This window comes from Arvicola amphibius, chromosome 3, assembly GCF_903992535.2.
Source record: "Arvicola amphibius chromosome 3, mArvAmp1.2, whole genome shotgun sequence".
NCBI lineage: Eukaryota > Metazoa > Chordata > Mammalia > Rodentia > Cricetidae > Arvicola > Arvicola amphibius.
In genome coordinates this window covers 130,913,667-130,937,338 of record NC_052049.1, presented here as the reverse complement: position 1 = coordinate 130,937,338, position 23,672 = coordinate 130,913,667, and the positions used below count along the sequence as shown (strand labels likewise).

The window sequence follows — 23,672 nt, the reverse complement described above, 5'->3', positions numbered from 1 at the left end:
AGAGGGAATGTTGCAGAGGCTGAAGAGTGGGCAGGATCAAGAGCCTAGATAGAGGAGCTGGAGAGATGGATGGCTCAGTGTTTAAGAGCACTGGCTGCTCTTCCAAAGGACTGGGGTTCAATTCCCAGTACCCACATGGCAGCACTGTCTGTAACTCCAGTTCCAGGATCCAGCATCTTCATACAGACATGTGTGCAGGCAAAACACCAACACACATAAAATAAATTAATAAAATGAAAGAATTTTTTTAAAAAAAGTAAAATTAAAAAAAAAAAGGCCAGGTAGTAGTGGCAAACACCTTTGATCCCAGCACTTGGGAGGCAGAGACAGAGGCAGGTGGATCTACTTCAAGGCCAGCATGGTCTACAGTGTGAGTTCCTGGACATCCAAGATTACTTAGAGAAACTGTCTCGAAAAAACTAAAAGAGAAGAAAGGAAGGAAGGAAGGAAGGAAGGAAGGAAGGAAGGAAGGAAGGAAGGAAAAGAAACTAGACAGACTAGACCACCCTGAATGCTTTCCTTGGGAATGTTTTCTAATGGTCATTTAGGGACATTGCAGAACACCAGAATGACTCAGAAAAGCTGTCCTTCTGTAAAAAGAAATCTAGAGATGGGGGTGGGATCAGGCGGTGATGCGCTTGCTGAATAAGCCTGAGGACCCGAGTTCCTATCCTGAGCACTCGCGTGAAAAGCTGAATGTAGCGTGCCCATCATGTGTGTCCCCCCATGGGGACAGCCGAGTCGCCATGGCTTTGCTGGCCAGCCAGTCTAGACAAACCCAGGAGCTCTGGGTTGGAGAGACTGTGTCTCAAAAGATAACAGCACAGACAGCTCTTCCTGCAGGGGTAGCGCTCGCTCCACGGGAGCCACCTCCCTCTGTCACCGGGCCTTCAGGTTCACAGACACCTCGTGTGTGGTGATGAATCTGTCGCTGTCTTCTGTTAGTTTTCCGTTGACTTCATAGCCCTGTTATGGAGCCGGGACAGCTCTCTTCTCCCTGGAGTAGTTAAGATGGGTGTGGGCTTCTGATGCCAGCCCGTGGACAGAAGCTGAGGCTGGGTGGACTGTGGGGGTTCTGTAAGCACCACGCTCATAGACCTGGGACTGGGGCCCTTGAGTCTTTCCCCTTTGCCCTTGGTTCTAGTTCTGTGTCTGCAGGAAGCAAAGCGTGGGGGAAATGGGAGTCTCAACAGCAGGATACCTGCTTAGACTGCATGTCCTTGGCTCCGAGTCTGCTGCTGGTGCCGTGGGCCGAGGCACGCCCACAGGTGGCCTCAGTGCCTCCATGGTATTTGCGACAGTAGCTGTCTCTTTGGCCCTCACTTCCAGATGGCCTAGCAGGAGCTTCCTGAGGCCGTGCAGTGTGCAGCAGCAGTCGGGGTGGTTCCAGAGCCCCCAGCTTTCTCTCGTGGGGTAGCCAAGAGTCTTTTTATGTTTATCTCTTTGTTTCCCGGTGGGGCATGTGTGTGCTACAGCATACATGTAGAGGTCGGAGGACAGCTTACTGGAGTCGTGTCTCTCCTTCTGTCACGTGGGTTCTGGGGACTGAACTCTGGCCATCATTCTTGGTGGCAGACACCTTTACCTGCTGATCCCCAGCAGTAGATCTCCAAGACCAATCCTATAGCCATTGTTCGGTGTGCTGGAGAGGAGCCTGACGTGCAGGAGGTCAAACATGTGACTCCCCACACTGTGCAGCTGAGATGCGGGAGAGGAGGCAGAATTCGAACTCGAGCCTCTGGAGCCAGGCTTCTAACCGCTGGAATGTATGAATACGGAGCAGGATTTTGGATGCCATCGGCTCCTGGCTGCCCATACAGTGCTAGGAGGAGCCCTCTGGGGCCAGCCATCTGTTTTCCCACGCTGACCATGCGTGTTTACTATTGGGGCCCCCGGGAACAGCTTGGGAGAACAAAGCTCTGGGAGGAACTAGCCACAGAGGACCTTTAATGACCCTGGTTCTGTTGCTCCTCCTTCCCCCAACTACCCAGCACCACACACCACACACATATGCATGTATACACACACACACACACACAGAGAGAGAGAGAGAGAGAGAGAGAGAGAGAGAGAGAGAGAGAGAGAGAGAGAGAGAGAGAGAGAGAGAGAGAGAGAGAGAGAAGTAGCCCTGGTCTAGGATGCTGCCCTAAGGACCCAGGACTGCCTGCTCTCAGGTAGCCCAGCATGTTCACCCTGCAGATATGGAGTGGAAGAAAGGTTCCCAGCATCCCTATCACTAAAGTCAGTACCGTGAGCAGCCACAGAGGGACTCTGAGAGGAGTGAGGGAGATGAGGCCCAAGGGGCTAGAGAGATGGCTCAGTGGGTAAGCACCTGCACTGCTCCTTCAAGGGTCCCAGTTCCATTCCCAGCTCCCTCACTGGGTGACTCACAGTTGCCTGTAGCTTCAACTCCAGAAGGACAGGTCACCTCTGGCCTCTGCAGGCCCCTGCTCCCATGTGCACACACCTCTCCACTACAACCATGTAATTAAAACAATAAAAACAAATCTAAAAAACAAAACAAACAAAGAACAAAATTTGAGGAACATGGAGATCATCACAAGGTGACAGAGGCAGGTGCAGGGGCAAGAGGAACAAGGTATCATAAGCTGAGACGGCAGGGCACAGTGCTGGAGATGGGACAGGAAGGAGAGCAAGAGGGGAGGTCCAGGTGGAGAGTGGGGAGCCCATGGCGGCAGGTGAACCCCAGGTGGGATGCTCAGTGGGAAAGGCTCGGTGCTGGGAGATCAAAATCGCAGGAAGGGGAGTGTGGCCGAGCTGCAGGGCCGGGCAGGAGCAGTGGAGGGAGAGGCTGCAAGACAAAGAGATGGGGAAGGAAAATGCAGCCCTGAGAATCACAGACAGGAGGCGGGGCAGCAGCTGACAGAGCAGAGCAGCTGGCCATGTCCAGGCCTTGCCAGGCAGAAGAGCCAACCCCTGTCAGCCTACCACAGGCTCATTTGTTCTCCCAGGAAGTGAGACACAACACACACACACACACACACACACACAAGACATACACACACACAATACATACACATACACACATACAAGACATACACACACATATACACACAAGACACACACGAGAGAGAGAGAGAGAGAGAGAGAGAGAGAGAGAGAGAGAGAGAGAGAGAGAGAGAGAAAGAGAGAATGAAATCCTGATCAAGCACACAGAGTGGGTTCAAAGTAGCATTGAGGCTAGGGATTTGAAACCTCCTTGGATATATCCAGGAGGGCTTCCTGGAGGAGGCAGAGCTGAAGGAAAAGATGAAGAAGTAGAAGCAGCTAGAACTTCAGTCCAGGGAAAGGCAAGCATTAGGCAAGACCACAGACCTCAAGGGACAAGGGGCAGAGGCAAGTCCCATGTCCAGAGGGCTCTGTTCAGGCCTCACACTGAGGATGACTGGGAGCCTCTGAAAGGTTTTCCAAACAGACCCATGTGTGTGAGCAGAAGTGCAGGAACTTCTAGCTGGAGGACAGATGGTGAGTGCAGGAGGCAGGAAGCCAAGGCCAAGTGAAGCAAAAGAAAATGCTGAGCTCCAGGGAAGATGGGGAGGAGGGGGGAGCTGGGCTGCTGCCATGGGGCCAGCAAGACCGGCAGAGTCGGGAGGCTGTGTAGCCAAGGGAGGCTAGAACGTGGCATGATAGGGGGTAGGGGAACTCCTCCCTCTCTCTAGCTTCTTCACTGGGGGGGGGGTCTCTCCCTCTCCATCTCTCTCTCTGCACCCCCACCGGCTCCTTGCTATTGGACAACTCCCGTCTTTAGTACCCAGAGGGTATCCATTTCTGTGGGTTTTCCTGGGAAACTGGAGCCTCCTTCAGGCCAGGAACAAACCTCCCTCCCTTTGTTTGGAGGCAGCCAATACAGGGCTGGGCCAAGGCAAGTGAGTATCTAAGGCCAGAGAAGCCCAAGGTCTACAGAATGATGCCTTACTGTGTGGAGCAGGGTCCTGAGTTGGATGGCTACTGAAGTAGGTGCTAATGATGCCCACTGAAGCCTTCTTGGGTGGCTAGGAGCCACCCAGAACCTCCTCGGTGTCTCTGTGGGAAAGAGAAAGGAAAGCAGAGAAGGGGCCAGCAGCCACAGGTCATAAAGAGGGACAAGTAAACAGGTTCCAATAGAAGCTGTGCAGTGTGAATCAGGTGCACCAGGAGATCCGCACAGAGACGCCATCTGAGCTGGGCTTTGGGGGACGAATATATGAGTTTTGTTGTGCTAAAAACAAGGCATAAAGGTGCTGGAGGGTGAGGGAAGAGTGTGGGAAAGCACTGGGGCATGAATGCCTCTAAACGACTGGAGCTGATGCTGCTGGGAACTCTCTCTACCCTATGATCTGTGACATACAACATGGGCTAGCCTGTGCTTGATTTGACATACAGCTCAATACATGATCCCAGGAGCTCAGACTGGAGCCATGTGGATACCACATAAGTGGGAGCTAGGGACTCCCCCAATTCTGACTAGGGAATGCCCCAAAATGGAGGGCCCTGGACTCCCAGTTGGACTCTCAGCACAGTGCTGAGGAAGAGTGTGGCTGAGCACTGCATCCTCCCTGACTGACAGCAGCCAGGTTACTCCATAGGCACCCTCCTCTGACAGGATCCAACAAGTTCCCTTGGAAACACATTTAACCAACCTCAGGGGCCTCTGGATCTCCTCCTCCACTCCTGGGTTCTCCTTCCAGTTGAACCCTGAATCCATCTGTGTTCTCAAGCTTGGTTCCAAGTGGACCAAACCAAGACGGGCACTGTGACTGGGGACAGGCCTGGTGGTGCAGGCAGCACATGGTAAGAATACTCGCAGCTCTGGGTCCTTCAGACTGGTCCTATGCCTGGCGCCAGGGGACTGGACTTCTTGGTGGGGTATTCTGTCTATCCAGACCCGTTCTCTTTCTAAGGAGATAGACCTATGACAGAAGGGGTGAGTCAGCAGCGTGTGAGGGTCCAGACTGTCTCCTCTCTGCCTTCAGAGCCTGTCACGTGGGTCCTGGGGAATTGCAGATTGATGCTCCTAATTACTTTTGGCTCAGGATGACATTAAGCATTTGTCTTATTCCCAGAGCCCACAACAGCAGACAGCGGAGAAAGTGCCAAGAGGCACGCTGGGTAGCTGAGGATGACAATCTGGGATCGGAAGTGAGACAGTGACGGGTGTTGGTTGCTGGTGTTCTTGGCTTGTCCATCAATGGTTCCTAGTACCTGGAGTACCTGGCAAGGATGAATCCATCTTCCTGCCTTAAGGCTTGCCTACTCAAGACTACCTGTCCCAACATGGAATCTGAATCCTTCTGATAGTGGCCAGCTGGCTGCTGGAAAATGTTTTCATGGGTCTAGTTTACATTTCTTCCACTGGTAGAACATTTATTTTGTTCGAATTGTGTGTGTGTGTGTGTGTGTGTGTGTGTGTGTATGCATGTGTTGCTAGTAATGAAACCTGGAGCCCTAGGTGAGTATTCTATCACTGAGATGCACCCTGTCTTTGTGTATGTATGTATGTATGCATGTGTTCGGGATAGCCCGAAGTCAACACTGGGTGTCTTTCTCACTCATTCTCTGCCTTTATTAGTGTTGGTACTGAGACAGGTCTCTCATTGAGCCCAGGGCTCATTGGCTAGCTAGACTGGCTGGGCTGCAAGCTCTTGGGATCCTCTTATTTTCAACTGCCCCACACAGGGGTTACAGGTGTGCACTGCCATTCCCAGCTGGGGATTTGAACTCAGATCCTCATGCTCACATGGCAAGCACTTTACCAACCAAGGCACTCTCCCCAGCTCCTATACAACAACATCCATGATTTGTACCTGGTGACATTAAATATCCTGGCGCTTTATGCATACTCAGCAAGCATTCTATCATTGAGATACACCTCTCTCTCTCTCTCCCCTCTCTCTCTCTCTCTCTCTCTCTCTCTCTCTCTCTCTCTCTCTCTCTCTCTCTCTCTTGTGTATGTGTGTGTGTGCATGTGTGTGCATGTTTGTGATGGCCAGAACTCAACATTGTGTAACTTTCTGTTATGTTTCTTTGTTTGTTTCTTTTCTTTTCTTTTGTTTTTCAAGACAGTGTTTCTTTGTGTAGCTTTGCCTATCTTGGAACTAGCTCTGTAGACCAGGCTTGTCTTGAACTCACAGAGATACGTAGACCAGGCTTGTCTTGAACTCACAGAGATACGTCTGCCTTTACCTCCCAAGTCCTGGGATTAAAGGAATGCTCCACCACTACCCAGTTAATATTTGGGCACTTTTATTTTTGTTATTGTTGAGACAGGGTCTCTACTGTGTGCCCCAGCACACACAGGAAGAGAAGGTACAGCCACAACACATGGAAGAAACTCAGACTCTCTGAACTAAGTGTATTAGCGCACAGATCTACGGTTGGAGCGTCAGGTAAGGGGGGGGCAGAGATGGGATGCAGTCGGACAGGCATAGAGGATGAGGTGGGCATTCCTGGGGCAGGGGTGAGGCAGAAAAGACTTGAGGTCTCACATGACCACACCTAGGAGTGGTCTGGCCCAGAGCCAATGCCTGAGGCTGGAGGCTGTGTCTACTTTCCCTAGAGACCTAGGAAGTAGCTGCAAGAGCCCTGGAGACTGGACGGGAGTTCATATCCCTCCCAAGACACATAAGAGGTTTGAAGATGGCAACAGCTATGGAGCCTGTCATTCACAGGCCCAAGTCCTTCTGTCACTGTGTGATCCCGGGTAAGTTGCTCCCAAATCGGTGTAGCCTTTAACAAAACGGTTGGGTTTAGGCTGAGAGAGAGAAAGAGAGAGAGAGAGAGAGAGAGAGGGAGAGGGAGAGGGAGAGGGAGAGGGAGAGGGAGGGAGGGAGGGAGGGAGGGAGGGAGGGAGGGAGGGAGGGAGGGAGGGAGGGAGGGAGAGAAATGCCAACAAAACAAAAAACCCTAAAGCTGTAAATAAAAACATCAGGATCTATGGCAAAACACTTCACTGATGTTGGTCACTATGTAACTATAGTACTGGTCTAGAAGCGCAGCTGGGGGCTGGGGGCAAGCATCCCACTTCCCTGTTCTTGTACCTCCAGGGCAGGTGGTGGCTCACAGGTGGCCTGAGTCAGGTTGTTCCGGTGCAGAGAAAAAACTCTGGGAGCAGGTGGCACACTTCAGAACGCCGAGAGAAGTGCCCCCAAAACTTGCTTCCTCCTCCCTCTTCTATGGTTGCAGCACCTTCTTATCTGTTTAAACCGGTTCTGCCTAGCTAGTTGCGTGGCCATATTGAGGCAACTGTACTTCGAATTCCTGCAGCGCTCGCAGAGTGCAGGTGACCGGGCCCGGATTCGCGCAGCACAGCGGCACCTGTCGTCTCCCCAAACAGTGTTGTGGACACTTCTGAGGAGGGTCGGCCCTGTCCCTCCTGTAGAGGGCTCCCTGGGTGTCCCTAACTGTAGAACACAGGGTCTGCAAAGGGGGCTTCTAAGAAGCTTGCCAGCAAGTGGAGAGCCGCAGGCGAGTCTGGTGGACCAGCCTGGCCCAGCGCCCCTGTCCAAGTCACTTTCCACTCAGGTCCTGTCTCTTCCTATGTAACGTGGACCACGTTGGCCTTGGGGCGAGCTCATCCCTGAGGACTTAGATCCAAAGGAGTGCTTCCACGAACCATCCTAGCAACCCTGAACTGGTGTGGCAGCGGGTGGACTTTCGGAACCTCCAGGGGGCGACCCGACCTGGGAAGGCATCTCAGCCGTGCGCCTCTCCCGTCCAGCGTGTGACTTCACCCAGCGTCCGGAGCCAACGCGGCACAGAGGGCCGGGTTGCCGCCCACGCCCACCCGGCTGCAGGTGCCAGGAGTCCAAGGAGGCCGCGCCTGGACGCACGGAGCTGGGGACCGCCAGGCGTCCGGACTGCACTCCCGCCTCTGCCTCCGCCTTCTCTTTGTAGCGAGTCCCCGGTCGGTCCTCCCCGCCCCCCGCGCGGCCCGCCGCCCGCCTTTCTTCCTGCCTCGCCTTCCTGCGGCGCGGCGGCCTCATCTATTATAGATGCTCGGCCGCGGCTGACATCAGCCAGCGGCCTCCCGAGCCCGCGGTCCCCAGCTCGGCCCAGCCGCCCGCCACCGCCCGCGCCCGGCCCCGCCGCCCGCTTTCTGCATGACTGTCACAAAGGTAAGCAGCGCAGATCGTCGCCGCTCTGTGGACCCGCGGACGCTGCAGCCCCCGTGGCCCGGGCTGAGGGGCGCAGGAAGGGATCCCGCGCACGCTCTGGCTCCCAGGAGTCGCTCGGTCCCCGGGGGACTGCAGGATGCTGGGAGGGGATGCTCCTTCGCCGATGCCCTGGGCGGTGTGGACCACATCCCTGCGAGCCCAGGGACTGCATTTTTAACCCTTGTGGAAGATGCTGCAGTTTTAACCCCTGGAGAACTGCTTCGGGCTGGCGGGCGCACTGGATGTCTGTCCCTCAGTGTCACGCGTGAGGACTGAGGGCCAGCATGCTGATGATGTAGAGATAGGCTGGCCATCCTGGCCAGGCTTGCAAGGGGAGCTGCACCCCACCTGCCCTCATCTGCTGTGTACCCCAGGAGCCCGTGCCCCACTCCAAAGCTACCCCGTGGAGGCGCTGCAAGATCCCAGGGTAGCTGCCAGAGATAGGGAACGTTTTGCTGCATCTGGGCGGGAGGGCAGGAGTGTATCAGGGAAGAGAAGGTAGGCATTCTGGCCGGCCCCATATTGAAGGAAGTTCTGGAGCTCGTCACGGGAAGTAGGGTTTGTTAAAGAACTTTGTGGAATAAGTCTTCCCTGTCATAGGAAGGATAGAGTTAAGAGGAAAGGCGGTTGGGTCAGTGGGATGAGCCCAGAGTCTAAGCAGACTTGACCTCATCTCTACAGAAGAGGGTTAGGCCTTTTCTGGGCTTCGGTTTCCTCTTGTGCGAACGGAGAGTGGTAAGATGGGCCTTGGTGATGGACAAACTAGTGAAGACAATGAACTGTACTCTTCCCAGGCTCCGTCCGTCCAAGTCCAGACCTCACATCCTGGCGGTGGGCTTGCCCTTGGCTTTGGCCTTGCACTTAACCATCCATACACCTCAGGCCATACTCCACCTTCTGTCCAGCTGGAGAGGAGGAAGCCAAGCAAGACCGGCTGCCTGCTATGGTCAGAGTCAGATGTGGGGTGTCCATTCTAGATCCTTCTAAGAAGCCCCATGCCCTAGTGACACGTTCACCCCGGCTCGGACCCTACATCAGATCTAGTCACCCCCCTCAGTGCTGGGACTTGGGAGCATTATGAGAGCATGAGTCTGAGGACTGGGGGTGCCTCTGTCAAGCTTCTGTATCAAGTGGTAGGATGCTTGACATTTAAAAATTAATACAATTGCCGTGAGGCCAAGGGGTTGTTATTGAGGTTGTGGATGCCAAAGTGGCAGGCAGGTGGGGGCTGAAGAGTAATACACGGGCCTGGGTTGGGGCATAAGCGCTGGGCTGGTAGCTATAGCACCGAGGATTGACTCAGCAGCCTCTCCTGTCTATGTACACAGTTCAGACAACTTTACCCCCTTGTGTCTAAAACTCTACTTAACCAAGGAAGAAGCAGAGGCTCAGAGAGGTGAGGTGGCTCACCTAAGGTCACAGAGCAAATATATTGCCCTCAAGTCTGTCTGAGTCTCCAAGTTGGAGAGCTTCCTATTGCTCTGTACTATTGAGCCTCTTGGGACTACTAGACTTTCATGGCAGAGGGACACTGTCAGGGTGCCTGCACCCTGGGCAGGAACAGAACAGGGAGATGATAACGTGGGGACCTCTCAGCCCACTGTCAGATCTTGCCTTTAGGTGCACAAGGATTATTATTCTCTAATACTCGACACCTCCCTGCCCAGCCCCCAGCAAGTCCTTCTGTGTGTCTCTTGTCTCCTGCTCAAACCAGTGTGGCTTTGGCTTAAGCCAGATCAGAGGATTAAATAAAATCCCCACTTTAACCCCATCTTCTCTCTGCCCCAGCCCTGCACAGCTCAGCAAGGCCTGCTGGACATGGCCCTGAGAGTTAGAAGGCACAGCCTCTAGTCCTAGGTTGGCCACTCACTGATGATGTGACCTTGCAGTCCTTTCTCTTCTCAGGCCTCTGGCAAGAGCTGGTTCCAGTGAGCCACATCTTCTCTGCTGGAAAGGAACTCTTGGGATTCTGTCATCTGGGGGTGGTCCAGTTACTCACAGACTGAAGAGAATCCAGCAGGGAATGTGGGAGATGGGATCACTGTAGGGAGAGAGCGACTAGAGACGATCCCTGGTTATCCTGATCCAGGTAGAGTCACAGTGTTCCTCTATGTCCCTGTCAGAGTCCTCTGGGCCAGTGCTTGGTGGAGGTCACATGTTCTGAGCTCTCAGAAGGACTTGGCAAGTAGAGAGGACAAAAGCAGGCAGTAAGCCGCTAGACTGTCAGTGGTACTTCCTGACTGGAGCTGAGCCTCAGTTTCCCACTTACTACTCTGTCTTTCCAATGTTTCCCAACCCCTTCCTCGTGGGGAGCCACTGTATCAGAAGCCTGGGGAGCTGTGGCGGGATACCTGCCATAATTGACACCTGTGCCAACAGTGACACAGCCATGCTGTGACCTTCTAGGCTGGTGGCATGTTAGAACATCTTTGTTAAGATGTTCGGCTCTACTGAGTGTGTTTTAGCAAACTACCCTGATTTCTTTATGGAATGGGAGGGGGGCAAAGAAGAAATGTAGTAGAGGGAAGGACCAGGTGCAGCTTCCCAGCCTGTAAACACCTGGTCAAGGCCCCGCCTCTGCTTGTGCCTCTAAAACACCAAGCCCTTGGGGGACAGCGCAGAGGCCGTTTCCTGGTGACTGGAGCTCCAGTCCACAATCACGCTCAGGTTTTCATGCCTGCCCTTCCCAGTGTTCTATCTCCATCCAGTCCTTCACACGTGCTCTGCCGGTATTGCTCCCCCACCTTGCAACATCTGAACTGCTGACAGAGGGAAGATCAGAGCATAGGAAGCAGAACCGTGTGCAAAGTACAAGTTCCTGGGCTGGTAGAAAAGTCTGTGCACTGCATGTAGGCGTTTCACTGATCAGTCCCTCTGGCCTGATCCCTTACCTGGCTCTTGACTGAAGTAAGACGGGAGGTGGGTTTGTAGGTCTATGAAGGGTCCCTTCCACCGGCTGGTCTTGTCTATTCTCCTGTATGCCGTGTGGAGTTAGAGGCTTGTGAGCTTGTGAGCTAACTTGGAGATCACAATGTACCTCATGTGGCAGGAACCAGCTGTCCATGAGCAGGACCTAGAGGTGAGCGTGTGAGCAGAGGTGACCCTCTGCGACATCCACCTCCCATCTGAACGGGGATTCCAGGAAAGGGGGTGGTGTTGTCACCCCATCCGTGCCCTTCTTTGTGGGCCGGCCTTCTCCCTCCTGCCTGAATCGCCTCAGCCTGTTTACAGGAGCCCCCGGCTTCTGCTGAAAGTGAAGGGGCCAAGGATGGCGTGGCCCTGCCCAGGAAACAGAGTTTGGCAAACATCAGATGCCTCCTGCACATCTGTGGAATCACCAGAGGAGAACAAAATGTTGGAGACGTCAAACATCCTACGCTTTTCCTTGAAAAATTAGGGGCCCAAGATCCTGGGAGCACAGGTCATGACCTGCTCCAGCCATGGGCAGCCCAGGGCTAGAGGGCTGAAAGCTGGTCTTTCAGATCCTGAACGGCCTCTCTCCTTGTGGAGTTACCCTGCAAAGGAGACCGCAGGCAGCCTGAATGGAAGTGTTGAGCTGGATTCTAGGCGCCCTCCACACTCAGCATTCCATGTTTGTGCTGCTGGGATCTGGATCTCTCTCTGCTGGACCACCTCCTCTTCCTACAGTGTGTGGGAGTGCATGCATGCATGTGTGATAAGGTGGTGATGGAGTCTCACTGTCAGGATGGGTCCCAACAACCCATCCCTACTTCCTGTCTTTTGCCCACTTCTAACTAGGACAGCGGTGTGAGCTGCAGGTCACAAGCCTAGTCCAATGGCCCTGAAGTGCTAGGGAAGACCCAGCTCCTCACCCTACAGGCCCTCCTGCCTTCTCTTGCCTCCTGTCCTGATTCCAGGTATCTGGTACTCCGGTCCAGGAAGGTGTGTGGCTCAACCATTCAGCATGCACTCAGCCCTCATGCTCAGAATACCTGCCTGGACCGACCAGGCCATGGCTAGTTACCAGGGACACAGAAAACACCCGTCATAGCCCCTACCCTCAGAAGAACAGAGTTGGAAGAAGGGATGTAACAGAGTCTCAAGTTAGATCTGGAGCCTGCGTGGGTAGCAGTCAGGAGCAGTCAATCCTGCCTGCATGCTATAAGCACTCAATAAATGCAGGCTCCTTCCTTCTCTCTCTCTCTCTCTCTCTCTCTCTCTCTCTCTCTCTCTCTCTCTCCTTCCCTCCCTCCCTCCCTCTCTCCCTCCCTCCCTCCCTCTCTCCTTCCTTCCTTTCTTCTACCTTCCCATCTCTGCCTCAGGGTGGTAAATCCCATTCTCTAAAAAACCCGTTGTTTTCTTTGTTCACACTAGGTCCAGAGGCCCTGTGTTCTCGAATGGGAGACCTCACCCTTAGCACCTGTGGTCACTCTTAGAGACAGAGACGTTAGGGAAGGGCTGTGAAGTCAGTGCAGACCTGAGCTTTGCCAGTTAGGAGCATGGCTGCTGGCAGGGCCCCTGGCCTGGCAGCGTCAGGACTGGAGTCTCAGGGATGGAGTGAGTTTTTCCACTGCTCTTGGGCAGTTCAGCAAACCCGAGCAGACACAGCCCCAGCCAGCACCGCTGCAGCCACCTCTGCCAGCAGCAGAGTCTCGGCTCCTGGCACCAGGGCAGCTAGTGACGGATTTGCATCTGCCTGGCCCACAGAGCTCGTTGGGCTGTCCAGAAGATGAGGGAATGTACAGGCTCCTGTGTGTCCAGCCCTGCTCCTTCCCCCTTCTGAGAGTAGCTATACTGACTGCCCTGAGCTTACTAGGTGGCCTCTGGGGACCCAGGCCCCAGCTCCAGAGCAGCCTGGAGCCAGGGCAGCTGGGAGCGGCTGGCACAGGACAGGCAGGCCTTGCCAGGACAGGACAGATGCAAAGCCAGTGGCTGCCACATGAGAAGGAGCTGTTTAGAATGAGCCTCCTTTTGTGGATCTGGAGTGGCACCAGCTGCTGGGGGGGGGGGGGCAAGAGTGGGGGAGGGGGAGCTGCCACTAGCCCTTCCCTCTTTCTCTCACCCCTGTAGAGGCCCCTGGAGGGACTTGGTAATCAGTTTTTGGCCTGATCCTTCGTTCTAATTAATTAAGGAAGCTGTGGGGTTTGCTGGGGACTCAGTTTACAGAGTGTTCGCATGAGCTACAGCCCTGAATCTTTAGGCCTTCTGCACTGGAGAGTCGCCTGGGTTTAAGGATGAGTAAACAGAGCCTTGAGGGTGGAGAGGTCACCACACCCTAGTTGCAGAGCTGATGTGGGTCAGAGGCAACCACAAGCCCAGACCTGGCTTGCAAGCTCAGCCTTTCCAATCTCATCTTCATAGTTATCATCCTTCAACATTAACCATCATCCTGGTGGTACCAAGTGTGTGGCCTGGGCACATGTGAACGTATAGACCGTGTGGACCTGGGAGGTGAGTGTACTGTCTGTTCTAAGGACAGAGGGCATCTCGTCAGCACATGGTGTCTGACTCGAAGCTACTTGGACTCTGCTGCCTGCCTGTCATAACAGCCAGTGTCATCTGCACATTCATCTCCCTTCCCCTGACACTGAGACTGAAGACTTTGGTCCAGGCCTGAGCCCCATCCAGAGGTGGCCTGCCCTTCCAGACGGTTCTTGCAGATGAGGGGTGCCGGTGGCATGGAGGAGAATGCAGGCTCTGAGGCCAGAGAGATGGTCTGTTTCCTTTCCTTGCTCTGTGTTCTTGGGCAAGCTACCTTAGCTCTTGGAACATGCTTCCCCTCTAGTAGTCGAGACTGGTAACAGGAACGATTATTACTAACCTGAGGAAGCCTGTCCTTGTGAAGTACTTACCACACACCTGGCAGTGAGCGTTAGTACAGCAGGAAGGAAGAAAATTTACTACCGTCCCAGGGGCTGTGAAATCAGCAGCTTCGGGGGACCCTGGAGCAGCCTCCATTCTGCCCTGCTCCCTCTAGGAGGGGTCAGGAAGTGGCATGAGCTGTGTTAAGAATGAAGAGAAGGTAGCAGGTGAAATGAGGGTCACCTAGGGGTGGGCGAGAGGCACAAGGGTCAGGATGGGCAGATGTCTGGATCTGGACTCTTAATATCGCTGGTGACTTTGACCGTGCACGGTAGGGAGGAGTATGGAATATGGAAGCCATGCAGCAAGATGCTTTTCTTCTCCCCACTTTCCAGATGACAAATCCGGCCCTCAAAGTGGTCTGCAGTCAGGCAGAGTGGAGGATGGCCCAGATGTGGGCCTTCTATCCATGGCTTCCTTCCCTTCCTGGCCCAAGAGTCGACACTGGGAGCATGGCCCCAGGCTGACCAGGGGATGTGGACCATGGCATGGTCAGTCACACTGGCTCTGTCCCTAGAGCCTTCCTGGACTCCAAGGAGGGCAGTGGTCACGCTGGCCCCAGGCTGCAAAGTGAGATCATCTGTTTCCAGATGAGTTCTGGAAAAAGGCGAGTTGGCTTTGGCAGAGAACTCCCTGCCTTCCATCTCCAGGGAGCTCAGTCATGACAGTTTGTGTCCGTTCAGCTTTTCTTATTATCCAGATCGGGCCTTGGACTTTCAAGTGGGCCTATAGGGAAACGTCTGCAGGTGTTTGAAGGCCACCGCTCTGCAGCTAAGCATTCCCACAGCTGGAGAATCAGGAAGGTAGGAGTTAAACACAGAACACACACCACAGGCTTAACCGCACTGGGACCTGTGAGGACGAGGGCTCACACCCAGGGGGGCTCTGGCCACACAGAGACAAAGGCAAAAGAAAATTCCCACTGAGGAAGGTTCCAAGAGACCCCAGGTTCAGAGTTAACTCCCCGGAAGCCTATAGTCATAGGATCATGCTCCCTGAACCTGTGGACCCCACAGAAACGTTGGAGCTTTAGGAACGGTCCTGTCTGTCCCTTCCATTTGCTCGTGAGTGCTGCTGTGTTAGGAAGCAGCTCTCAGCTTTTCTCTGGGTGTAGATTCTGGTTTTCAAGTGACTCACAGATGGAGCAACAGTAAGAGAGGTAGCTAACACTCTCAAAGTGCCTAGGAAATGTCTAGTGCATGTATGTGTGTGTGTGTGTGTGTGTGTGTGAGAGAGAGAGAGAGAGAGAGAGAGAGAGAGAGAGAGAGAGAGAGAGAGAGAGAAAGAACATGCACATGGTGTACTGGCCTGGAGCTCACTGATTTGCATGTAGCTGGCCAGCAAGGCCCAGTGACCCTTCCATCTCTGCCTTCCTAGCAGAGGGATTAAATTAAAACAGTGTGCCACCACACTGGGATCCAACCCAAGCCTTCATGTTTGCAAGGCAAGCTTCTTACAGACTGAGTTGTCACCCTCGCCCACACTAAAAGTATTTTAAGAGGGGCCAAGGGTATAGCTCACTGATGGAGCACTTGCCCAGCAATGACAGGAACTGATATCAGTTTTCATTCTTAGTTTATTAATCTTTATGGAAACCTTTGAGATCTGTGCTGTTATTAATCCTCTTCTTAGAGTTGTGGAAACTGAGGCCAGTGAAGAGAGAGCCATAGCTAAGGACACACAGCAGGTCCTTGGCTCAGCCCGACTCCAGGGCATTTAGTCTCACTACTGTCGAGAAGAGAGCGCGAGACAGAAGACCCAGGTCTTGTCTTTGTTTCTGTTCTTTACTGTGAGGTGTTGGGCTAAGTCCTCCATCTCTGAGTACCCATTCTCTTTGAGTATCCACTCTCTCTGTAACACGTAAGTTACATGCTCTGCAGATGTCATAGAAGGAGATGATCTATCATGTTGTTTTCTTTGTGCCCCCTCCCTGCATGCCAGTATCTCACAGTCTGCAGAGCTAAGCACTCTCATGCCACAGCTAACTCTCTGCTCCCCTACTGCAGTCCTGACCAGAATTGATTCATAATCTGTGGGCGGAAAGGAAGCTCTTCCAAACAATCCCTGTTCCTGCTCCATGCAGACGAGAAGTTGCTGTTCTTTCTCCCTGTTTGGTGGATTCAATATGCTTCAATATGCTTGGGGCATGCAGAATGCCTGTAAGACAACTGTGTTATGGGTCTGTGAAGAGATGGCTTGGTCAGTGGAGTGTTTGCATAAGCGTGAGGACCTGAGTTGGGATCCCCAGCACGCACATAAAAAGCCAGGCATGGCTACATGTGCTGTAACTCCAGGGCTGGGCAGACAGAGTGAGAAAGCAAGATCGGGGGCGTGTTGGCCAGCCAGTCTAGCCTAATTGGTGCTTCAGGTTTGGTTGACACACACACCACACACACACACACACACACACACACGCTCGCACACATGCACACACAATGGTATGCTGCTTTAATTTAAAAAAAAAAAAACTTAACCAGATAAAGCATTGAGACCCTGATGCAGCATCTCACTTCCAGGAACTTGAGCTCCCCACAGAAGGGGAAGGTCCCAGATGGTCCCAGTGCCTGATCCTGCCCATCCCTGCAGGTCACCATAGATGAACAGGGTCCTTGCTGCAGATCCACCCTAACTGCTGGAGGGCTGGGCTGCTTCGCCTTAAGGTTCCTGAGAAGGAAAATGCTTGCTAGCTTGAGACCACAGCACCAAGGCACTGAAATGCCTGGCTTTCATTTCTGAACTCACGGCTTTGGGATCTGGAAGCTGCTGGGATTGCTGGGACATGGGAAAGCTACTGGGAAGGAAGGGGACAGAAGGACCTTGCTCCTGAGTCTTCTGCTTGTGTTGCTCTGCTGACCACATGAAAGTCCCCTTTGCAGACTCCCTGGTGAAAGTCAGGCTTGTGGAGAAGGGACTTTATTGTCGTCTTCCAAAGATCCTGTCTTCCTTCCTGTTATAACAGTCTCAGGGAACAAACCCAAGTTAGTATGGGTTGAGATTACTTTGGGGCCTGAGCTAGCCCTTTCTTTCAGAATCCTGGAGTACATGAATTTCTCAGCCCTTGGAGCTCTAAGATGCCTAGAGTCCAGTATCCCAGCCAGGAGGTAGAGCCCCACACATGGTGTGTGCTGCTAATTTCCCCTTTTCTTTTCTTTCTTTCTTTAATTTTTTAAGACATGATTTCAGGGTTAGCCTCAAACTCACTGTGTAGCTAGGGATGACTTTGAACTCTTGATTCCACCTCTGCCTCTTGACTGTTAGGATTAATGGCATCCACTCCCACACCTGGTTTACACAGTGCTAGGAATTGAAACCAAATCTTCGTGAATGCTAGGCAAGTACCCTACACATTGGACTATACCCCCAGCAGCATGCTGACTCCTGAGCATTCGCTCTGGCTCCCTGTCTTAACTGTGAGCCTGCTGAGGTTCCAGGCTTGTCCCTCTCGGCACCTCTTACAGCATCTGTCCAAGGGTCATGCACTTTAGCAAGGGTGTGTGACGTCCCTGGAACAAGACCCGAGCAAACCCAAGACACTGACCAACTGCTGCTGTCAGGGCTCAGCTCTCATGGCTGGAGAGCCAGGGTCTGCTGGAGCACTGAAGATGGATGGATAGGGATGTTCCCCACCCCTACCACCCAGAAGCTTTGCTTGAGGGGCCCTGGGGGAAAATATAGCTCTGGGGATGAGGGTCCCTGTCCTCCGATTAGTAAGCTTCAGTTAAGCAGGAGTTTCTCAGCTTCTTGTGCTTGCCTGATGCTAACAGTTCAAGGACTGATTGAGTGTGGAAAGTTCCAGAATCTTGAGACTTAGAGAACTCGGCCTGAATTGGAAGGGGCCCCCTGAGTGGAGAGGCTTGATTCCCCAGGGGACTAGTCAAGAGTGCTCTGTCGTGAGGCCTGGTTCTGGCGGTGGCAGAGCTAGGAGGAGCTCTTCTCTACCAACAACCTGGAATTATGGAGGCCTGGTAGCTGCCAGCTCTACATGCCAGGCTGTCCCTGTGGCCTCTGCTGTCCCTGTTGGAAGCCTCTTCCTGGTGCACTGAGCTCTGGCCAGCTCTCTCTCCTTTTATCATTGAGGCCCTGGGTTGGGAGCCTGGGTTGCTAAGAGCTTTCTTCTGGCCAGCCCCTATCACCAGCCTGAGGAGATTCTCAGCCAAGTTATAGCTGAAACTCTGCTTTGAGCGAGAGAAAGAGAAGATGGGGGAGGGGAAGGAATGGGTACTCAAGAGCAGGGAACAAAGCTACCCCTGTGGGGCCAAGGAGGACCATCTTGCTGGAGCTGCCTGGAACTGGGACTGTGTGGGGTTTGGTTTAGGTAAAAGAGTGGGAAGAAGTGGTCCCCCAGGCCTGCCCCTTTGCTGTGCACTTTGGGGCCACTACCTCATGCACCCCACAACTCTGCACAGTTTTCAGTTGGGGCAGCTGAGTCTCCAGGAAGGGGCATAAAACTGTGAACACCTTGGCTCACTTGGTAGGGACGGGTAGAAGGAATGACGCTGCAATGCTGGCTGCATAGCCTCAGGCATCTACAGAAGCATCAAGGACCACGGCCTGGCTGTGGATGGTAGATAATGGATGGTACTCTGGCCTTTCTTTTCTGGATGTGCCTTCTCCAGCCTCCAACTTTAGAGTTCAGTCCGTTTGGGACTTTTAGTTTTTGTTGTTGATTTAAGACAGGGTTTCATGAAGCCCAAGTTAGCCTTGAATTTACTATACATCCCTAGGATAACCTTGAACTCCTAACCCTCCTGTCTTCACCTCCCCAGCACTGGGATTATAGGTATGCACCACCATGCTGTGCTTTTATTTTTTTTTAATTTTATTTATTTATTATGTACACAGTACTCTGCCTGCCTGTATCCCTGCAGGCCAGAAGAGGGCACCAGATCTCATTACAGATGGTTGTGAGCCACCATGTGGTTGCTGGGAATTGAACTCAGGACCTTTGGAAGAGCAGGCAATGCTCTTAACTGCTGAGCCGTCTCTCCAGCCCTGTGCTTTTATCTTGTTGTTGTTATTTAAATGCATCTTTGGGGATCAAGCCCAGAGCCTTGCTCATGCCAGGCAGGCACTCTGTCAACTGAGCTACATCTCTGGACCCCTTTGGGCCTTTAGATGTTGTAAGTCCCTTGGAAGGTAACTTTTCAACCGCTGTCATTTTCTAGGCCTGGCCTTCAGAACAGGGGCCTGAAGTATGGAAAAGTCAGCAGAGATCCTTGAGGGAAGAGCTAGGCAGGGTAAGCACCAGTGTCCATGAATGAGCCAGTTCTGAAGGGAAGGGGAGGGGAGGAGAGGGCAAAAGCACAGCCAGCTTCTCCAGCCAGCTTTGACCTGGTCATCTTCCTATCCCCTGCAAACACAGAGAGGCCCTGGGGTCACTTAGAACACATTTGCAAAGATTTGCAAACTAGGCTGCCCTGGAAATACCTACAGGGTTGAAACTAAGCTCTGTGTCTCTGTAGGGAGACCAGGCCACTCAGAAGAACGCATGGCTTCAGGGGTGCTGGGAAGAGGATGTCAGGCAAGGCATAGAGAACAGAGATAGAGAGATCTGCCCAGAATTACGGTGCTCTTAGGAGCGGGCTGGAAAGGTGGAACAGTGTCTGGAAGAGGAAGCCTGGCTCTGCCTTCAAGGATGCTCAAGGCGAAGACAGGTGAGGGGCAAGAAGACATTCCAGAGGGAGGTGTGAGCAGCAGTGTGGGAGGGGAACAAACTTAGTTCACTGTGGGTCAGACCAGAGCTGGGAGCTACTGGGTGGGAGGATGAGCAGAGAGGTTGAACCATGGCAGGGAGGCAAGGAGGAGCTGGGGCCGTGGGACTCTGGATTCCCAGTCTTACAGTAGACCGTGACCCTGGTTGCACTTCTGGAGGGCGTGCCTCTTCCTGTGTTACCCTGGAGACAGAAAATAAGCAGACACTCCCAGCACCTGCCCCCTTTCCTGAGGATAGCTCTGAGCAGGCCACTCTGTGACACTGTCCTCCATCCTAGACCTTAGGATGGTAGATGCAGAGGAAGCCGGGTAAGGCCCGTCTCCTTCCAGGAAGACATAGCCAGAGCCACCATGACAAGGCCATGTGGGGTACAGGGGCTCCTTCCTGAATCCTGCCCTCACTCCCTGCGTGACCTTGGGCTGGCTCCTCCTGCCAAGACTCAGTTTCTTCAGCTGTCCCAGGGTAGTGTCACCCAGTGAGGCTGGGTTCAGGAGTGACTTGACACACAGTGTCCCACTGTGGTTCTCGCCTACCCTCCTCTCCTCCCCAAGCTCCCAGACCCTGAAGGCTGCCTCTCTTTCTGAGCATGTCCTCCAACAGGCACATGCCTTATCCTTCCTCATTCTGGGAGGACTGCAGGAGGCTTCAGGCAGAGAGGCAAAGTTCAAGTCCTGCCACCCACTGCCCTGTGCCTGAGAAAAGGTATTCCTCTCTTGAGTACCGGGCTTACTGCTGTATGGTAGGTACCCATGTTCCTATGACACACGGGGAGGGGTCTTCCCAGCCAGGGCCTTGCCTGGGTGGGCTCCTCTGCCTCCGTCATTCGGCAACAGGGCTTTTCTCTGATGCGATTCTAACCCACTTTCGATGGTGCCCGGGAGTGTGAGGTCATACACAGAATCTTCTGGATCGATAGTGGTGACATGAGTGTACATGTGTACAAAACTGTTCCATCCCTCTGTACATCTAGGGTTTGTGCGCTAGGGCATGCTACATATATGTTACTTATAAAATGTGGAAAAGCATAGGCAGAAGAAACCAACCCACTCTAGGACACTGCTTTGTGTTCCAGAGAACCCAAATCTGGGGTGTGGGGGAGCAGGTCTGGGGTCTGCACTGAGACCTTAGAAGTGCAGGACCAGCAGTGACTCCCTGTCATCACTGGCAGTGATTTCAGCCCCAGCTGGTGCTCACTTGGCTGGGTCTGACCCCTGCCTCTGGGGCTGCCTTGTGGGCCTGCTCCCGGATGCTGCTTGATTCTCTCTTGGTTCTCCGGTGACCAGCTCGAAGTTGTTTAGAGTTTTGCAAACTGTTTAGTCATTGATCCTTCCTGTCCCCTGGCATCTCAGGGATCTCAGGGAGGTGACCTGGGTGGCAGTGTGCTTCCTAGAGATGCCTTCCAGGCCTAGCGGTGGCCCTTAGACAGCTGGTGACACAGGAGCTGCAGATGGCTCTCTAGGGACAATGTGATGAAGGAGAATGCCATAGGAGAAGTTCCTGGATGGTGTGGCTGAGAGCTACAAGGAGGAGAGGAACAAGGCACTGCTGGTGATCAAGTAAGGTTTGCTGGAGGTGACAGTGGCACAGGTCAGTGGACATAGAAAACATACACACATACACACACACACATACACAAACACACATACACACACACACACACACACACACACACACACACACGCACAAAGGTTCTTCCAGAAGTCTGTTGGAATGGAAAGGACTGGTTTGAATGAGGGGGAAGCTATGGAAGGAGGATACTGGCTTCCAGGGAGAGTGGAGCAGACAGCCCTGATCTTGGGATGCAGGGTGGGGCTGCATAGGAGCACAGGAAATAACCATCTGAAAATCAGAATCGCATTGGCAACAGGAGTCGCCGAGTATTCCAGATCCAAGAATAATGTGCCCCACAAAAGCTGGGATAAATAAACAAAAGGAGCTGGTGCAGGGTACCCTTGGAGAGTTTGAGCTTCTGCATAGTTCTCCTGTGGGTGGTGCCTTTCTGTGGGGGAATCTGGCATCCCTGCAGGGGTGACTGAAGTGTCCCCAAGAACAGCAGACATGGCAGACTCTGTCCTCCTGTCGTACCGTGGGGAGGGGTGCTTCTGACAGGGATTGAACTCTGGACTCCAGCACACTGTGGATCACACCCCCACGAGCAGGTTCAGCAGGAAGGGCCCGTTTCCTGCCGTCCCCTGTCCCACAGGACCCTGGGGGCTCTGCAGTGCTGGGGGTGGGGACTCCTGCATGGGAGAGACACACTGTTTCTGAGTTAGCCGCAGTAGATCAAAAGCAGGTCTGTTTGTTTGTGTTGCCTGAATGTTTACAGGAAGATGAGAAAGTAGCTATGTTTATTGAACATATCCTCCAGGGCAGAAGCCACAGGGAAAGGCGGCTTCCGGTGTCTTGGCAAGCAATGGTATGATTGGTCTGGGTTTCAAGCCAAGCAGAGGCTGAGATTTTGGAGGAAGGAGTTAGAATTCTGAAGAGGCCATAGCATCCTCTCGTCCTTCTAGGCTCCAGAAAGCCTTTCCTGGTGACTTCAAACAGTAACTGGAATCTCAGCCTGACTTCTATTCTGAACTCTACCTCTATTATGTTGAGTGACCATGGGCAATTTACTTAACCTCTCTGGGCCTTTGTTTCCAATTTTGAAAGGGGGGAGTTCCCAATTCAGTTCTCTCTGCTCCTTATGAGTGTTTGTAGGGTCAGAAGGATTCTGGTGTGGCCAGGCACACGGAAGATTTATTGCACTGTGACAAGTACCATTTATGTAAGGTTTAAAGCTAGGGAAAGACTGAAGGAAGTCCAGAGCCCAGGTGAGCCCATGGGGTCAGGGCAGAGGGTGTGCCCCCTTGACACAGGCACTACCCTGCCTCAGCGGCTGTGACAAAGGGCCTCTTCCTTCTTTAGCTAGACTTCCACATCCCTTGTCCCTGAGAATGCTGGCAGGATTTCCTCCCAGGAAGGGGATCTGTTGTCCGGTTTACATCCCCCAGGGAGTTGCAGAAACCAAGGAGTAAGGTAGCAATTCCTCCTGACAGTGGGCTGGGCTGGTCCTCAGATGGGAAATCCTGGGGCTCCAGGCCAGGCTGTGTGACAGAGTCAACTCAGCTGCCACTCACAAGAGGGGCCCAGAGCTATCTGTCTGCCTTGGGGTGCTGCATCAGGTGTCTCTGGGACACTCCCGGGCTGAAGCTCAGTCTCATGAGCAGCCTGCCGCCCCTGCTCCCGGGGTGGGTTGTGTACCCAGTATAGTTCATCACAGCTGCCTTCCTCAGAGCAATCAAGGCTACACACAAACCTGCACCCAGTGAGCACCTGCTGTGTGCCAGCCTTCGCTCTGCCTCAGAGGGGACAGAGGGGACAGGCCCATCCAGCTTTTAAGGAAACAGAACTCTTGTTCGGGAAGTGGGCAGGCAAACAGACATGAGGATATATGTGAGCGGTCACTGAGTGGGAGCCCTGAGGACTGAGGGGACCCGAAGAGCCTGCTCAGGCCCTGGGAGAGGGGAGGCACCGAGGAGCCCTGGGGGCCAGGAAGATGGAAGGCTGATGGTGGCTGGGTGGGCGGTAGTGGAGGCCTGTCTAGAAAAGGAAACGACGCGATCAAGCTTGGAGCCGGCAGCGTTCCTCACTAAGGGTGTGTTGGACTAGCAAATGTTCTAGAAAATGAGACGCGTCTGTCTACCCTGTGATCAAAACAGAAAAGGTCCCTGCCCTCAAGGACAGGCTCAGGAGGGTGGGAAGGCTGTACTGAGCACAAATAACATCCCATTCGTTGGAAGTAAATGATATTAAGAAAAATGTGGCCAGGCAAGGGCCAGAGTGACAGAGCAGCCTTGGTGAGAGTGGAAGAAAGAGAGAAGGGTGGAGCATGGGAAATCTGAAGACTCTCCGACTGAGAGTGGCCAGCTGGAAGGCTGGGAAGGGCCTGCCTGCCTGCCACAGACGGAACACGGCCCCTGGGGGTAATACCAGAAGCC

The 23,672-nt window shown here is 53.4% G+C and overlaps 1 protein-coding gene across 1 annotated transcript in view; it reads left to right on the top strand.

The window, feature by feature from the left end:
• The first annotated feature begins 8,039 nt into the window (after positions 1 to 8,039).
• The window catches only part of Coro2b (coronin 2B), a 107,515-nt gene continuing 91,882 nt past the window's right edge, over positions 8,040 to 23,672 (top strand). The window contains exon 1 of the mRNA XM_038322938.1: positions 8,040 to 8,114. Within this exon, the coding sequence (XP_038178866.1) occupies positions 8,100 to 8,114 (15 nt within the window). The 5' untranslated portion in view covers positions 8,040 to 8,099. The remainder of the gene's footprint in view (positions 8,115 to 23,672) is intronic.